The sequence below is a fragment of the Dermacentor albipictus genome, unplaced genomic scaffold, assembly GCF_038994185.2.
Source record: "Dermacentor albipictus isolate Rhodes 1998 colony unplaced genomic scaffold, USDA_Dalb.pri_finalv2 scaffold_16, whole genome shotgun sequence".
Lineage (NCBI taxonomy): Eukaryota > Metazoa > Arthropoda > Arachnida > Ixodida > Ixodidae > Dermacentor > Dermacentor albipictus.
The window spans coordinates 7,362,905-7,382,001 of NW_027225570.1; the positions used below are offsets into that span (position 1 = coordinate 7,362,905).

At 45.6% G+C, this 19,097-nt stretch overlaps 1 protein-coding gene across 5 annotated transcripts in view; it reads left to right on the forward strand.

Moving 5' to 3' along the window:
* The window catches only part of LOC135901674 (rho GTPase-activating protein 1-like), a 148,747-nt gene that overhangs the window by 53,340 nt on the left and 76,310 nt on the right, over nucleotides 1–19,097 (forward strand). For all 5 annotated transcript variants that reach the window (XM_065431516.1, XM_065431515.1, XM_065431514.1 and 2 more), the window contains 2 exons: nucleotides 10,708–10,795; nucleotides 13,910–14,041. In XM_065431516.1, coding sequence (XP_065287588.1) covers nucleotides 10,708–10,795; nucleotides 13,910–14,041 — 220 coding nt within the window. The remainder of the gene's footprint in view (nucleotides 1–10,707; nucleotides 10,796–13,909; nucleotides 14,042–19,097) is intronic.

Consider the following 19,097-nt stretch of genomic DNA (forward strand, 5'->3'; position numbering starts at 1 on the left):
GCCAAACTCTCAGTCTCTCGTGACCCTTCGTGGTAAATGTGCTCTCATCTGTGAACATCACCTGGCCCCAATCCTCCACAGACCGGTCTTTGTGCGATTGTGCGAATTGTAGACGGGTGGCTTTGTGGCGATCCGAAAGCAAAGGCTTTCTTGCGGCTGTCCTGCTGTGAAGGCCCACTTCATGGAGGCGCTGTCGAACAGCTCAAACGTCAATGTTTAGCCCGAGCTCGTTTTTTATCTGCAGGGCTTAATTAGTAATAATTAGTAGGTCTTGTTCCGCGGTCATGGAATGTGGCCGCGAACCGTGAGCAAGGTCCGAGAGTCTACCTTCAGTTTTGTAAGCTTTCAAAACTCTGTTGACTGTTGAAAGCGCTTTTCCGGTAATCTCCGCAGTTCTTCTCTGGGGAATTCTTTGGCGGTACAAAGCGATCATTCCAATCCTGTCAGCGTCTGACGCACGCGGCATGTTTTTCTTTTCAAACTGAAGGGACTCAAGCCGATAGCTTTGCTCCTACGCCATAGGAGAATAGATCGTGCTTGTGCAGCTCCACTACCAATCATCGTTCTTATTCTTGAAGCTTGTTCTTTTTTTATTTCCATGATCACCGCTGCCTCACGGCAGCAAGGATCAAGCTCGGACTTAACGCTTCAGTTCTGTTAAGCACACAAGCATTGCGACAGCATGAAAGCGTGCTGCATTTTACTTGCCGAACATATTGGCAAGGAAAGCTTATCATCTGCCAGTCATGTCTGGCGCTACGGTGGCGCTGATTGAAAGCAGAGATTTCGCCTAGCGAAAGCCAAAGCATGTGAGAATTGGACACGTATCCTCGCACTAGCGCTGTCTTTGCCCAAAGCCACGCTTTCTGCGGTTTCCATTTCTTTTCATCACGATAATACAGTTTGCTCTGTCGTCATTACTGTACTGTCACCTTTCCTCGTTTTCAAATGAAACAGAAGCAGAACAGAAACAAGATTATTGCAGGGTAGGGGGCGCACCATCGCACAGCGCAATCAAACCACATGTGCCTTTCAAGGGATGTACGGTAGCGCGATTAAAAGACGGGACAAAAGAAGACACACAGGGACACACACAGCACTCTGTGTGAGTGCTGTGTGTCTTCTTTTGTCCCATCTTTTAATCGCGCTACCGTACACCCCTTGAAGATGCATTACCAAGAAGCCCACATTGCAACCCTCGGATGTGCCCGCCTGTCAATGGTAATGACTGGACGGGGTGCACTATACCTTCAGTTATGCTTTGGCCATGTGCCCTGCTGTTTGTGTTTCTTTCCATAGCCATAGTACATTTCACTCTGTCGGCACAGCCACATAACGCCAACAGACAGTGACAACGAGGAAAGCATAGGGGAGAATTACTTGTTTGTTTAATTGAAATGTAGAACCTTTAAATACAGGAAAATGAAAGTGGATGAAGGAGCAACTGGCTGCAGGGGGGATACGAGCACACGTCCTCGCATTGCGCATGCAACATGCTTGCCAGCTGAGCTACGGCGACACCGTTTTCCCGTCCATTTTTTTCAATGGTTGGAGAAAACGAGTTACAGCACTGAACAATGGGACATGACCGAGACAGACGAAGTGCTGTCTCAGTCATCTGTATTAAATATTTATTATTTTGGTGTATGAGGCTGGGTTCGAGACAAGATATCGACGTAATAAACAGTTCTTTTTATGATGTGCATCAGCTTTTCAATTTTAACCTTGCAGTAACCCAAGATATTTCTTGTACTCATACCTTCGAGGTTGCATGTGTATCCACCTTTCTTTTCAGTGGTACCAATGTATGCTGTTTGCCTTGATGCCAGTGAAGAGAGAATGTGGAGAAAACTGTTGAGTTACAGTAGGCGGTTCATCTCCATAAGTGTCAATGAACACACAGTCGACCCCGGATATATCGAACTCGAAGGGGATCGCGAAATAGTTCGATATATCGATAATTCGAAATGTAAAATATGCATGTCAAAAGCTTCTCTAACAACTCCACACTTCTCAAGGCAGTTTCCCGATGTCATGACTAACGGGAACTTACCAATCTGTGCATCCAAGGTGCGTAAAAAAACAAAAACGCAGCGCGATGACCAGAGCACTTGGGAAAAAATGAATAAATAAAAATCTGTGACCTTTGCTTACTTTTTCTTCTGCACCATCAAGTTCATTAAGCTCTCCTCAAGCTTGTTGACAGTAGAAGGGTTGAAATCTGGGCCAGTTGGTACATACTTGAAGGAAAAAACCAGTCGTTGTGGTGTGAACCTCTCCTCTTGTCCTTTGTGTTTTTTGACTGGTTTTTTCCTTCAACTTGTTGACAGTGTCCAAGTGAGAAAGGCCAGCTCCTTCCATTGTGCCACAACAGCGGCGAATGACGCTGAAAGCTGATGCAAGTTCAGCTGCAGTGCATGGTGGTTGGTCCTCTTCGTCGGAACCTTCGTCGCTGCTCGAGTCTGCTTCCTCGTCACCCATGATGTCAGCCACAATGCCCGCATCAGCGCGATTCGCTACAGCTTGCACGCCGTCGTCAGCGCTGACAAAATCGTGTGCTGTAACGCAGCCTGGGATGGCGCCTGGAAATGCCGAGAGCTCGCAAAAAAAACCAGGCGTACAATGCCTTTTCGACCTTGTCCAAGGTTTGGATGCACACACGACACGCTCCACGGCGACTGGACTGCACTGCCTTGAGCTTAACATCGGCTTTGTTCTTCAGGATCGTACTCGGGGTGTTGCGAGGAATTCCGAACGCCGCGGTGACCAACGACTTTTTCTCGCCAGCCTCCACCTGTCGAATGATGTCTGGCTTTGTTGAAAAATCCAAATTCTTGAGTTTTTTCGCGGCCATGGCTCCGGAAGATGCGCCAAAAGCGAAAAGAAAAATGCACTGCACCACACGAGTCTCAAGCCTTCGCGTTGGCCTCGTGAATAAAAGGAGCAAAGTGAATTGGAAGACGCACCGCTCCACGTCTCCGCACTACCAAAAGCCCAAGCTGCACTGACCTCGTTCGTCTCGCTGCACCAGCGGTGTCAGCCAACCAAAACACAGGAAACGGGCACATGCGGTCAGTGTGGTTTCTACCTCCCGCTTCCCTTTGACACCCAATTGCACTCCAAGCGCTCTTCGTCACGTGCCTTTCACCCACACGCCCCTTTCTCAGAGTGCGGGGCGGCGCGCGTGAGATCGCGGGAAAATCGCGAGATCTTCGTGAGGAGAAGTGCACTTGCGGGGTAGGATGCGATGGGAGAAGCGCACTTGCAGGGGTGGAGTATGATGAAAGAAGCACACTTGCCGGGGCGCAGCTCAGCACGGAGTTCGATACATCTATATGCTGGCGCACGGGAGTTCTATATACACGAACAATAGCGCTATAGTTTTGCATGGGATTCCCAAGTGGATTTTTCAACTGTTCGATATAGGCAATAATTCGATTTATCCGGGATCGACTGTACTACACGTATGTAATTTAGTTTACAGAGGTATCTGTGAATAAAGATGGAATGAAATCGTCTGCTTCAAGATTTTCCTAGGGGTGAACCTAAACAAACTAATGCCAACTTCCTTTGTGTAACTATGCAGTTTTTTTAAAAAAAGTGCCTCCAGCCATGTGGCAAGCACATGCCATAACATGGCAAAACGAATGATGACACTTTGCCCAGTGTCCCTTCTCATCATTGGTTTACTTGCAAGTGTGCACATTTTTTTTTAACCAGCCACAACACTGTTGGGTGCACAACACTCAGTGCACACAGGTGTTCACCAGTTTTATATGCAACAACTATCTTGCAGTGAGCTGCAGGTTGCTGCTTGTGATGTCCCGCAGGGGCGTTTGCGTCAGCAGGCATTTGGTGTGTTGCGACACCACGTACCTGAGCACACGAGGGTTGGACCCTCCCGCGTTGGACCCTCTAGCTGTGTCCGGGGAAAGGGGGATCCTGGGGGTGGAGCTGATGCCGGGTGTTCGGACCTTTAAGGCCCCCTGGCAGAGGCAACACACCTTTTGGCCTCTGCTTCACGTAGACGGCACCCCCGGTGCCCACAACATGATGTGGGGAGATTCGCGATGGGACGCGAGAGGTCGACTAATTGAAAATTTTCTTTACCTCTATTGCCTGCCTTTTTAACAAGAAGGAGCCGACGTATTACAGTGTCCAACACAACACATATTCAGCAATAGATTTAGCAATCGGTTCTTCTTCTCTTCTGCCTCACCTAGAATGGTCTGTGATCAATAAATTGTATGAAAGTGACCACTTCGCTGTAATTTTAAACCTGATAACTTTGCATGAGGAGCCTCTGCATATCCCTCGATGGAAATTAGCATTGGTGAATTGGGAGCATTTTAAAGATTCATCTTATTTATCACCAGATTTTATAGATAATTTTACTATAGATGATGCCATTGCATATTTTATCGCTTTTATTATTGATTAAGCCGAGAAGTTTATTCCACAGACGAATGGTGGTTCACTAAGAAGACGTGTTCCCTGGTGGAACGAAGACTGTAGAGAGGTGCGAAAAAGACAGAACAAGGCATGAGGTGTATTGCACAGATTGCCTAATGCCGAAAATCTAATTCACTTTAAACAAATTAAATCACAGGGAAGGCAGACACTACGTCAGGCAAAGAGAGAAAGCTGGGTGAGGTTCCTCTCTGGCATTAATTCATACACGCAGGAGGCAAAAGTGTGGAATGGCTTGAGAAAGCTACAAGGGCAACAAATCCATTCGTTGCCTCTCATGAATGACCAAGGGGATACCTTGCAAGACCAGGCAGACTCTCTTGGGGAACACTTTGAACGTGTGTCGAGCTCAATTCACTATTCTGAATCATTCCTTAAATACAAAGTAATAGAAGAACTTAAGCCATTTGTACGTAAATGCAGACATGACGAAGCGTATAACCGGCCATTCAGTATTGCCGAGTTATGAGCTGCCTTGATCTCATGCAAGAGCACTGCACCGGGACCTGACCGAGTCATGTATGACGTGATCAAAAAGTTGCATGCTGACACACAAGTTACACTACTCGCACTCTTCAACACTATTTGGGCTGCTAGATACCTTCCACACACATGGAAAGAAGCAATTGTGGTCCCTGTTTGGAAGCAGGGGAAGACCCATCCCTGGCGGCAAGCTATCGCCCGATAGCTCTTACAAGCTGCATGTGCAAGCTTTTTGAAAAAATCATTAATCGGAGACTCATGCATTTCCTTGAACTCAACAATATACTTGATCCCTATCAGTGTGGCTTCAGAGAAAGCCGGTCGACAACAGATCATCTTGTACGCATTGAAGGATATATTCGTGATGCATATGTACATAAACAGTTTTTTCTATCAGTATTCCTTGACATGGAAAAGGTGTATGACACAGCATGGCGTTACGGCATCTTGCGAAACTTGTCGGGAATCGGCATCTGTGGAAATATGTTGAAAATAATTGAAAGCTATTTGTCGAATCGCATCTTCCGCGTGAAAATTGGCAAAGTATTGTCGCGACTTTTCACACAAGAAACAGGTGTACCCCAGGGAGGCGTGCTTAGTTGTACGCTTTTTATCGTGAAGATGAACACGCTTCGTGCTTCATTACCACCTGCCATTCTTTATTCCGTCTACATGGACGACATTTAAATCGGCTTCAAATCCTGTAGCCTCGCAGTATGCGAGAGACAGGTGCAACAGGGCTTGAACAAGGTTTCCAAGTGGGCAGAGAAACACGGATTTAAAATTAACCCCCACAAAAGCTCTTGTGTCCTCTTTACTAGAAAGAGAGACCTGGTTCCAGATCCTTGTGTTCAACTGTGTGGACATCAAATACCTATCAACAAAGAACACAAATTTCTAGGTATTATACTCGACTCCAAGCTTACTTTTATTCAGCACATTAAATATCTTAAAGAAAAATGTCTAAGGACAATGAACTTATTCAAAATTCTATCCCACACAATGTGGGCTAGCGACAGGAGGTGTCTGATGAATGTTTATAAGAGCCTAGCTCGATCACGATTGGACTATGGTGCCGTCGTGTATAACTCTGCCGCTCCGAGCGCACTAAAGATTCTAGATCCTGTCCACCATCTAGGTATCCGCGTAGCCATTGGCGCTTTCAGGACAAGCCCTATTCAAAGGTTATATGCAGAATCAAATGAATGGTCACTCCATCTACAGAGAACTTACATCAGCCTTACATATTTCCTGAAAATACATTCCAATCATCAACATCCATGTTTTAACACTGTTAACGATCTGACATGTACTACAGTTTTCCATGACCGCCCCTCTGTAAGACAGCCTTTTTCGCTTCGTGTGAGGGAGCTTAGTGATGAAATGCATGTCCCACTCCTCGAGCTTCGCCTTATGCATCCAACCAAGCTGTTACCACCTTGGGAGTGGCAGTTGATAGAATGTGACGCATCCTTTTTAGAAGTAACAAAACACGCACCAGAGATCGAAATCCAAATGTATTTTCTAGAACTCCAGCACAAGCACTCCTGCGCAGAGTTCTACACAGACACTTAGAAGTCAAATGCCGGGGTGTCCTATGCTGCCGTCGGCCCATCCTTCTCAGATTCTGGTATACTGCATCCGGAAACAAGTATCTTTACGGCCGAGGCCTATGCATTACTGTCTTCTGTGAAGCATATAAGAAAATCGAAACTTCAAAAATCAGCGATATATACAGACTTCCTAAGCGTCGTGAAGGCCTTGATGACACATTATAGAAACAAAAATCCAGTACTTAATGAACTCCATTCCGTCTTGTGTAAAGCGTACATATCTAACCAGCATATCATTATATGTTGGGTGCCTGGCCATAGGAGCATTGAGGGTAACATTCTGGCAGACGAGATGGCCACGTCAATCGCATCGCGAGCCGCTAAACCTATCGCTGAGGTGCCTGTCACAGATCTGAGGCCTTTCTTGCGAAGAAAGCTGCGAGACCACTGGCAATGCATGTGGGACGCGGAAATAGATAATAAGCTCCACCGGATAAAGCCACAGTTAGGATTCTGGCCCTCTACTACAAAATCCCGCTGAACAGATGTCCTATTCTGTCGTCTCAGAATAGGACACACATTTGGCACCCATCACAATTTACTCACTGGAAATGAACCTCCAACCTGTGGCAGATGCGGGGAGAGGCTGACTATACTCCACGTCCTCCTGGTGTGTCGGGAAGCCGAATCTGAGAGAAAGATACATTTTTCCTTAGCATACCGGCAGCACATTCCTCTTCATCCTGTAATGTTTTTCGGTCCAGAACTGCTTTTTAATACAGACACAGTCCTAGGTTTCCTCAGAGATGTGGTCTTACATGTTATTAGTCCCATACATTCGTAGTGCTTCCTCTCTTTAGAGGATGCCGCTGGGATAGTTGTACTGTATAGCACATGCCTCCAGGCCCTTGTGTTTCAAGGGCTCTAAGGAGGTAGTAGTGCTCTAGCATATCTCATAACCTGATATATTTTACACATCGTATTGTTTTTCTTAAATGCATTTAATGTTCATAGCACACGTCATACGTCATCACCATAATCTTATTATACAGATATTACGCACTTTAGCGCGACTATTTTTAAGGCCCTTTTACAGCCACGTCACACCAATTTCATAGAACTCATAATTACACTGCGAACTCATCACCAAGACATGGTGCTCTTTGGCCATACCTGGCCCTTGCGCCGTTAAACATCAATCATCAGTCAATCAATCTGCTTGTGATGCACATGTATAATTGCTACAGTCAACAGCAAATATTGAAAACTCTCGCCGAAGTAGTTCAGGCTTGCATTGATGAGTATGAGGCTGTTTGTTTCCAGAACACTATTGGCGCCTCACTTGGCAGATTTGATGAATTATTAGCCTTGTATCTAGCATCCATAGTTATTAATCACAACGGGAAGTTCTTCGTGCAAAAGGCCGGCATATGCATCGGGTCACACCTTGCACCAGGACTGAGCGACCTTCCGCTAGCAAAGTTTGACAGAGACTTTGAAGGCAGTGGGTCGCCCATGTGGTAAAAATGTTCCACTTTGCTGGTTGCCCACATGGTCAAAATTTTCTGCTTCGTCGGTGATTATCTGGTCGTCTTCCGTGGGACTGCAGAAAATGCCACACACAAAATAGAAGAGTTGTTTTTCAAATTCTGCAAAGCGTTTATCAGATTTACTCTCACCAGAGGAATCCCTGTTATTGACCACATCCGCTTCCTCAATATGGACTTCCACTTCATGCCAGAGCATGCCTGCTGGATGTATGCCCCAAGGTTGAAAAAATGCCTTCTTTCAATTGACTCCAACCACTCCAAGTTGGTGAAACGTGCCATTACACTCACCGCTATGAAAAAGGCATTCACACGGTCATGCCCTCATTGAGTGGCACAGAGCTTTGCTTCGCAAGTCAAGCGATTGGGAGAAGCAAATTTCCTTGATTTTCTTTTATTGGATGTTGCGGATTCCCTGCTGCATCAACTCCGAAGAAACAGTCTTGCGCCACTGAAAAAAAAAACAAAAGGAAAAAACTGCCATCATCTATGTGCACCGAATATCACATAGAATCAAGAAGGCTGCAGGACGCTCCAAAGTTAGAGTTGTGTTTTTGGCAGCCAATAAACAAGGTAGTTTGTGCAAGCATGTGAATCTGGGTAGCAAACGGTCTAAACCCTGCAGCAAGAATCATGTCAGAGGCTATGTGGCATGCAAGTGCGGCGTCGTTTGCAAAATACCTCTGTTTTGTGGATATATACGGGGGCTCTTGCAAATAAAATTAGTTGGAAGTAGTGCCTGGTTGTCTTTAAAGAGGAAAAGAACCGCGACTTCAGACAGGGCGTAAGATGAAGAAGTGGACAGGATGAGCAGTAGCTAGCAACTGAGGTTTATTACCATGAAACACATAACAGCGAAAGGTCGCACCTGCACGCAGCGTGCCTTAACATACTGAAGAGCAAGATGAAACACAAGTGGCTAAAAGCGCCCTAGATGACCATGGAAAGTGGCAAGGGGCAAAAAAAAAAGAAAAAAAAAAGCTATCACTGTTTAATAAAAAATCAGGTTTCTTTATCTAGGAATGCCACCGAAGGCTCACTTACACACGTGCGCATGTGGGCCGCTTCTATAATGTCTCGCTCAAGTATAGAGTCTCCCCGTCCTACAATGATGGCTTGATTGAATTTGGGGTAGCAACTTTTGCATTCCCTGGTGTATCCGGGGAGATTGGCGCTGCTGTCACCCTTCAAGGAGCGGAAGTGCTGCCACAGTCTATCATTAATACATTGCCCAGTTTGGCCAACGTAAACACTGCCACATCGTGGCGGAAACTGGTGCACCACATTGGTGGCACAGTGGTACTCGTGCTTAGCAGCTCAGGCAACCTTGCGCGGCACCGTCTGCCATCTGCCTACGTAGTTGGGATAACTTGTAGGGGGCTTAGAACACGAGTGGAATGCTCTGTTTAGCTGCAACATTTTTCAGATTGTGTGCCATTTTTGTGCACGTAGGACATGACTTCTAGGAGGCCTCTGTTGCCTGCTCCTGCCCACCTGCCTTGTGCCGCAACTTGCACAACAGTGATGCCCACTGCCTGATGAAGGGCTGAAGGAAAGCCTGTCTGTTCCAGCTTATTTACTTGGGTTTGAAAACTTTCAGCTGTCTTGTGCTGGCATGACTTCAAAAGGGCTGACCTCAAACAGGTGATAGCTACGCCTCTCATAATTAGTTTCAAGTGTGAAGAGGAGAACAGTAAAATGGCCTTATTAAAATGCGATATATAGGCCCAGCACACATGATCAAGCATCTCAAAGGAAATTTTTAAGTCCAAAAACTGAATACTCTGCTCTTGCTTCTGTTCAAGGGTAAAATTTAAGGATTTGGAACAGTGTTTAAAAACTTCTAGTACTTCTAATACACTGCTACGACTCGCTTTGCGGTCAACGTTTATCAGGACTAAGAAATCGTCTACGTATCTAAACACTATTTAACACCAAGGTTGGTGGCGTCAAGCTGAGCTTGAAGCTGGCGGTAAAACCTAGCCAGGTAGATTTCACACAGGATAGGCGCAACACACGAACCTATGCAGATGCCCTGTTTTTGGGTGTACATGTTCCTTTCAAATTTTACAATAGTTGCGCGTAGGTAGAACCTTAAAAGTTCCAAAAAACCTTCTCTGTAGATGCCAAAATTGTGTTGAAAAGACACTACACCAGACAAGTTGATTATTTTGCTGACTGCGTGAAAATGTTCATCATGCGGAACAGAGTAGAAGAGCTCTTCAATATCTATCGAAATGCTGAAATTCACACTTAAGTCACTTTGTTGAAGCACTGCTGTCACATCTGCTGAACACTTAACCTTGTACGGGTCTTCGGGCGTGAGGCTGTTGAGATTTTTACGAGGTAACTGCTGAGGATGGCCTGCCAGGTGCCTTTTTCTGTAACTATTGTTCGTAGGGGGCACAAGTCCTTATGCGCCATAGCACAAAAGAACATAGTCAAGCCCTTAATACCTTCCACTTATCTGTGCAGGGTTTGAAGATCCATCTCTGCGAGCAAGTTCAAAGCAGCTGATTTCGCCTTAGCTGGTTTTAAGCTGGACTTGTTTGTCTTCTTTTTGCCGTCCGTGTCCTTGTGTGCTTGACCTGTCTTAAGGAAAATGTTTGAAAGCCAGTTTGTTTAATGTTTCCTGCCTCTTTGTGTCCCACCAGGTGACGATGCGTATGGTCGCAATGTGATAGTCATCTCGGCATGCAGACTGCCACCCCACAAAGAGCTGAACCACCCCAAGTTTCTCAGGTGCGTACCATCAATGGCATACATTCACGCTGATCTATCACAGCGACTACTGTTTTACACTGTCCCCTTGCTTGTGCAGATGGTTACTTCATTAAAACTTCTTTCTGGGCAAGTTGGTGCATGCTTGACATAAAAATTGTAACAACGCAAACACATGCAACCACAAAGTATCAAGGACGAGACACAAGTGTCTCGTCCTTGATACTTTGTGGTTGTATGTGTTTGCGCTGTTTGGCTCCCACACACTGTGGGAATCGGTGTAAGCGAAGCTTTCTGCGCTGTTTGCTTTAATTGACGAAAAGTAGCGGTGATGTTGACGGTGAAAGTTTCATTTCTTCAACATTTAGTCTAACACAAGAAGGGTGAGTTGATGTTAAACTTTACCTTGCATGCACCACTGCTGCTTGTCTGCATAGTACACAGAACACACAGCGGGAGGTGTTTGCTTGAGGCATTGTTGTCCGCCATACTTCATAACATCTGAGAGAGTTGAGCATATGCATTGGCCTCACATGGCACATCCCATTGTGGCGGAAGTATTAAACTTTAATTCAATTATGGGGCTGTACGTGTCAAAACCACATAAAATGAACACTTCTGTGCCCGCCGCAGTTGCTTTGTGGCTATGGCACTGCTTCTCAAGTGACCGAATACCTCTATTGCAATTTAAATTTTCCACCACCAAACTGGAGAACGGTGACGTTGCGCATGCCATCACCGTGCTTTGCGGCCGTCGGTGAGTAAAACGGCGCTCGAAAGATGGCGATAGGGTGTTTTGCACAAACCGCAAACACCCGGCCATGATGGAGAAACCGAGCCACGATAGAGTGGTGGATTCGTCGCTGCAGCTGCTTTTGGTTAAGTGGCGTGGACCGTTTGGGCATCCCGCGACATCGCATGGAAGTGGAATTCTCTGCTTCTTGCAGTTTGCGCGAGTTTCGCAAGCAAGCAAAACCAACGCAGCACGATAATGGAACTACTGAAATGTGAAAACGAAAACAAGCGAAAACGAAATCTTTCATCCGCCAGTATCATTGTCAAGGATAATGTTAATCAGTTCTTTTTTTGAAAAAATGAAATAGACCTCGACAAGTTTCGTCCGATAATGCAACACAATGATGTTTTTATAACGAGTGGCTGTGTATCAGTGAAAGAATATAGGAAAAACGGGTGAATGACTACCACATTTTCACTTCATTTGCTGCGGGGCAAGTGATGCATGGCCAGCACGTAGTGTCCTTGCTATAGAAGAGTTGAACCTTGTGTTGTGACTGCTTGATCAGTAAATTTCTCTGAGACGATACTTCCACGGTGCAACCAGTTTACTAAGTAGCGTTCGCCTAATTTAGCTTGAGAGCAAGGCGTTGTTGTCAACTCGCAAGTGTTTGATGCGCGACCGCCTCAACAATGCAAAGGAAGCAAGTTCCTGCAGCTTCGTGAATCGATTTCAAAATCCAGTAATTCGATGGCTTTGCGAATCAACACAGAGTCGGATGACATTTATGGAGACTCCGAAGAGTCGCAGAAGGCAGTTTATTTCTATTTGAGTAGGTTTAAAAGACTGCACAAGAACTACTATGCCCACCATGAGCGTTAACAGTGTAGCGTGTTCCATTGGTCTGGTCTCTGCCAGAATGAAAGCATACAGCACTCTTGTTTATTTGTTCATTCATTCATTCATTCATTCATTCATTCATTCATTCATTCATTCATTCATTCATTCATTCATTCATCATTCATTCATTCATTCATTCATTCATTCATTCATTCATTCATTCGTTTATTTGCCCAAAGGGTCCAGAACCTGCGCATTACATGGGGCATGAGCAGGTAACTACTGAATATTTTTAACACACCTAGTAACAGCACCAAAAAGGTTGTGAGACGCATGAAAGCAAATAAAGAGCATAGGAATTAATAGGGAGTGCAGTGCATCTAGTTGTAGCTCAAGCTAATGATTATACAGTGCAATAGCACAAGACAATGATCCTAATGTGAACACTAAAATACAACGATTATAATGTAGTAGCACAGAGCAACTGCATTGGTCATATACCGCTGGTCCAGCGGTATGTATGGGTATATATGAGCAGCGGTCTACCGCTGGTCATATATACCCACTCCTGCCCAAGGCCTGACACTCAGGCCGGCAGTATGTATCAAATAAATAAATAAATAAATAAATAAATAACACAAAAAGACCAATTAGACAAGGAAACAAACAGAAAAAGAAATAGAAGGGAATTGAAGCTTTAAAATGACCGAATAGTTCTAAAATGCTTTGTTCATAAAGATAGGTTAGCAAAGCTGATTCTGTAACATTCTTTAATGCATTTTTATGAGGCACTTGTTTCGTGGACGAAGAAGACATCGCATAGCAGTCGAGAAAGTGGACAAGCTGTGCCCTGGCCCGCCATCTTTGTTGTTTTGGTGCCACTCAGTGCCACTATGTAAATATTGTACATATCAGAACAGTGCACAGAAAGGGGGGGGGGGGGAGAAAACAGGCATAATTTAGTAATACAGCTCAACTGAATGTTTTCCTTTATTCCTTTTAATTTATAAACGATAGTGAATATGAATAACAAAACAGTTGGAGACTGCGCCATTGTAGTGTGTGTCTGTTCATGGTAAAATTTCAGACTGTGCAGTTTTGCACTGTAGCGGGTGCAAACAGGCACCATGTGTCTGTTCCTGTAGAATCTGTTAAATCTAGAGTGCATTGATGACAACACAGTTATGCCAATGTGCAACGTAACAAAAGCATGCAACCCAGCGTTTGCAGCTGCATTTTATTCGACCACTGCTGCTGGCTGGTGGCACCAGACAGTGTTCTCTACAGTGTTCTTCTTGTGCTCACTGAATACAACTCTGGCTGCGCCAGAGTTATATTCGGTGCACAACGCAACAGCAGCATCTCTGTTGCTTAATTCTCATCCTTCAACGGTGCAAATGTTTGTCGCACCGAACCTGTCATGTGCATGTGTCTATGTGTAGTGTTACTTCGCACTCTCTCTTTCTTGAGCAGATTTGTTGCAATGAGTCTACTGTGCCACTCGCCGGAGGTCTTGTCCTCTTAAGGCTCTCCCATTCATTTGCGTCCTCTGGCTGCAGGTACCTGATGCACACACTGGATCAGTTTGTGGAGAGTGACTACACGCTGGTCTATTTCCACCACGGCCTCAACAGCAAGAACAAGCCATCTCTTGGGTGGCTGTGGACTGCCTTTCGCGCGTTTGACCGCAAGTATGAGGCATTATATCATTTTGCAGTCGTTTTGCTCATAGATGGTGGCAATCCAGCGGAGCCCTCACCAGGGTGGTTGTCCCTCCTGTATGTAGTGAGTAGGAACAGGGCTGGCAAATTCAGTCTGACCTGCCGAGGAGGCTGGCCACTTACTAGTGAATGAACATTCTAACATTTATGGCGTTTTTCACTGGTCGGTCTGGAGCAGCCGCCGAAATCCCCGAGCGAGTGCTTGGGTTGCACAAATCCGAATCAGCCAGCGGAGTGCAAAGACGCTCCACGGTAGTTGCAGAGTCCGTCATTTTCATGTTGTGCCCGTAAGGATTGTGCATAGACAACATACACAGAAGGTTTCGTACAGCATTTGCGTCACCTCGTGAGCTCTCGGTGCCAAACGCGAGCTCTACAGCAGCACCAAACGCAGCCATTTTGTGAAGCAACACAATGTTGTGCGTACTGACCAGGTACCCATTTCGCTTGAAGACGGAAGTGAGGCGAGCTATTTCCACCCTAATCCTCGCCTTGGTGGCGGAGCAAGTGAGAGTGATCTGCGCAGAGCGAGTTGATCCGAAACGACCAGTGGAAAGTGCGAACCCGCTCCAGATTGACCAGTCAAATTCAGATTCGTTGCCACAGAGCAGGAAATCCTGCTCCGAATCGACTAGTGAAAAACGGCATTAGTGGGACATCTGTCACAAATACGGCCAATTTGAAATCATCTTGGAGGAGAAAAAATGAGTCACCATCAAGCAACAGGAAGAAGAGCATTCTATCATTTTCATTGAACTTTGTACTAGTAATGCCAAGGTGTGGATGTGTAGGCATATTGGTACTACTGCATCGCTATATGTAAAATCGCGAATCACACAGAGACAATGCCGAACATCACAGTTCTCTTTTATGTAACAGCGCTGTGGAGTTCAGCTCATTTTCTGTCTTTGTGTATACTTTTTTTAAGGTCAGCTCTGAGGCTGAGATGTCAATTGTCAAGGTCTTGAGGGCCTGCCTCGGCTGCGGCAGGGCGTGGGTTCAAAACCACGCTACCACCAGTTACCCACTGGTTACTTGGATAACGCTTGGCTTTCTTTAGGGGTGCAATGTCCTGGGGAGAGAGCCCATGCCATGGAAATCCTCTCGAAACCCCTGTGGGCACAGCCTGAACCCCCTGAAAAAGGGGTTCAGGGCCGCTCCCGTGGTGGCACTTACCCATGTGTCATGCCAAAGCATCTAGTATTAGGCAAGCACGTCCTCAGGTTCGGTAGAAACATCGCTTTACAAGTGACCCCACAGTGGCCGAGCACCTGGCCGGGAGTGTGCTTGTACCTATTTTGCTTGTAGGTACTTGGCGGCAGTGCTAGTGTGTCACCCACACCCGTGGCAGAAGCTCTACCAGAATGTCTGTAGTTAAACTGTTCATTGTGTTTAGCACATTTCCCACCATTCGAAGCGATCTACAAGAAGGGTTGAAATCTGGGCCAGTTGGTACATACTTGAACGAAAAAACCAGTCAAAAACACAAAGGACAAGAGGAGAGGCTCCCACCACAACGACTGGACTATCAACTGAGGTTTATTAGAATCGGTGTAGTCCCAGCAAGGCCAGCAGAGCATACGCAACTGCATCATCGCTAATCACATAGCATGAAAAGACAAGAAACCCTTCTATCGTGACTGACCCAGAAATTCAAATTCTTTTTCAAGTAAGCACACCGAGGTTGTACTAACGCAGTCATCACCTAATAAACTGATATAGTACGCTTCCAAGATTTCTCGCTCTTCTTTGCCCTTGCCTGTACCAAGAATCGTCACATTGCTGAACAAAGGGTAACAACCACACTCATTGCAATGTCGAGGCAAGTTTGCGCCGTTATCTGACCCAAGGGAGGAGTGGTGCTCACGCAGGCGGTCATTAATACATCGACCGGTTTGGTCTATGTAAAATCTTTCGCACGTGAGAGGGAACTTATAGACAACCCCTGCAGCACATGCCGTAAAACGGTTTTCATGCTGCGTCGTGCAAACGTGGTTTCTTGCCCTGTCTCGGAAAATGCGCGAGCACAGACCCGAAAGCTTACAAGGGGCAGAAAACACAACACTTACTCCCTGCTTGACGGCAACCTTCTTGATGTTGTGGCTCACTTTACGCACATGCGGCATAACTTCAAGTTTCCTACATTTAGTTGCCCCATCATCTACCAGCTTCGTACGTTCCTTCTTTAACCTCTGAAGCAGCGATTCAGCCACCGCTTTCCAGCTGTTGCGGTGTGAACCTCTCCTCTTGTCCTTTGTGTTTTTGACTGGTTTTTTCGTTCAAGATCTACAAGAGCTTAAGCAGGGATAAGAAGGGTCCTGGAAAGCATCCTTTGCCAATGTCAGCATGCATCTCTAAGTTAGATGTACTCTGTTTTGTTGGTGCTGCACACTTATGTTTTTCAACACTAGAGGGTGTTATGAAAACTTGGACGCATAGCAGTAATGCTTTAGGACCATTTTTGTGCATATGAGTGTGTGCGGTGAGGAGATCATCCCTGGCCTGCAAGTGAACATGGAAGTCGGGAGACTGGATCTGCGCAACATCTGCGAAGCCCTGGCAGCTTTCAACAACAACCGTGGTTATTAATCAACCACACCACATTCTCTTCTGTGAGAGGCAGAGGTGAAGAGCAGATGGGACAATGACTTGACAAAGACGAGACAGTCACCTAATTAACTTGTAACAGAAAGCAGCAAACAATACACACACTCACTTGGGAGGTTACTTCACTGACATGGGCCACTAAATATGTAATGTATACAGTTAAACTTTAATATAACGAACTTCAGTATACAGAAATTATCCTTATAACAAAGCGTACTACTTTTTATAATTTGTTGTCCGTAGAGCACCATATATTTAGAACCTCAGTATAATGAAGTGTGCTTATACTCGGTTTCAATATAACCAACTTTCACTACCAACACCGAGACAATAAATCGAAACTTCTGCGTACACAGGTCAAAAGGTCAAATTACATGTGGCTGCTTGTGAATGGACTTCTCAGATTGCACGCCGTGCAACTAAGAAAGGGTAGCATTCATGCGATTAAGTGTGCGGGAAGGATGGGGGTAGGTTGGCGTGCATCTCCTTTCTTAGCACGCCTGTGGCTACACATGGCTGTCGGCACGTCTGAGCGTATGCGCAGCCTGCGCGACCTGTTTTAGAGGTAATTTTCTGCATGTACAAAGAGTGGGCATGCCGAGATGGCATGGCGTCATGTGCACTGTCTTCCCACGAATTTAGTACCGGAGGAGGTACCAAACAATAATCTCGAGTTTTGTAGAAAAGTTGAACCAAATGAGAGGCAGACAAGGCACGCCACTGCCAGCGCTTTTCTTCCCCACGGTGGGCGACACTATCAACCATTGGCGCAGAGCAGATGCAAAAGTGGGGCTGACTTCGTTTCATACTACTGATGGGAAGGTATCCTTGACATGTCATGAAACCTTATCGTTCGTTGCTGACTCCGAAATTCAACAAAATGGAATATTTTTCTCATTGAAATGTACTTTATCTGATAACCCGATACTTGTGAAAACTTTGCGGCCCCTTTGGTCTAACGAAAACTATCAATGACTGTACTTACTTGCATAAAAGGTCGAATTGAAATATGAGATTTCTATATAACAAAGCCAATTGCCAATTATACTGACTTTGTTGTATTGAGCTTTAGCTTTATATAAAATGAAGAGCAGCACATGAGCTAAACAGGGCTATCACATTGAAGGTGTCTATTCCTACCCTCCGATGCAATTGTGTGTATTTATTTATTTATTTAGAAAACACCTTACAGGCTCTGTCGGGCATTGAGTAAGGGGGGCAATGTAACAAAGAACTGTGAAGTACAATGGAAAGAACTCGAAAATAAACTGTACAGTGCATTGCACTACTTTCTGTTAGAAGTACTACTATGTATAACACACTAAGCCATGAAAAAGTTTAACTTAATTAACCTATATAGCCAGTTTATTTTTGTTCCTTTAACATGACCTAAGGTTGTAGTGTTCACCTAGGTCGTAGTGTTATGTATTATACCCACTCCCCTCTGTAATGCTTTGCCCTGAGGGTAAAATAAATAAATAAAAATAAACAAATAAACCACGACATCTTCATTGCTTACTAGCAAGAAAGGGCACATAAAATGCCGCTCGTGTCCCAAACATGAGTGTCAGTATTGTTTGCTTCGACTGCTGTACGAGATTACATTCACACTGGCAGCAAACGTCCCAGATCATTAAAGACCAAGTGTGGTGAACTCTGCTGAGAATGTCTTTGGTAGAACATCGTCGTAGCAGGACCACCTACGCTTGTTTAGGAAAGGAGTACCTCTGAACAGTGCTGTTTCACAATGAGCACGATCAAGTTTCACCCAACCCACTTCTGACTTGCGCAAGGTGGCAGCAATTCGGTATGTTATGACTCCTGATGCCACAAGTGCTTGTCATCTGCTAGGCTTGGTTGGAGACAACTGTCCCAATTTGTGCATCACTGTGCAAGTACTCGCTGTGATTGCAAGATCATGAGCAGCCAAGTGGTTAGGAACCCCTGAAGTTGCTGTTATGTTCTGACAACTGCATTGCGCAGCACAACACCACTTACAAGACCACAGTGTTAGCATAAGCTGGCTTTTTCAGTCTGGCAGTCGCCATGCTTCAGGAGCAACCTTCTGGAGACTATCGGGAAGTTTCTTTAGCTTTGCAGTTGCTTATGTCAACAGAACGCCATCACAATGACATTGAAAAAAGGAAGTTTCGGCTGTCATTTGTAGCAGTGTAGCGAACCAAAGACTTTGCCCATCTCAGTGGACCATAAACCATCGGGGTCCCTTTCGGGGTGTAGTGGACATTGGCCTACTTTGTGGGGGTTCCACTCTGCGTGCGGCTAGGGCTGAAGGCGAGCTCCGGATCTAGCCCCACGCAGTCGCTCCGTGGTACTCCCAACCCGTAGCGCGGGAATCGCGGCTACGCCGGGTTCGGACGAATAAGGCAAACAGCGGTGTCAATGGTAACAACGTTTATTG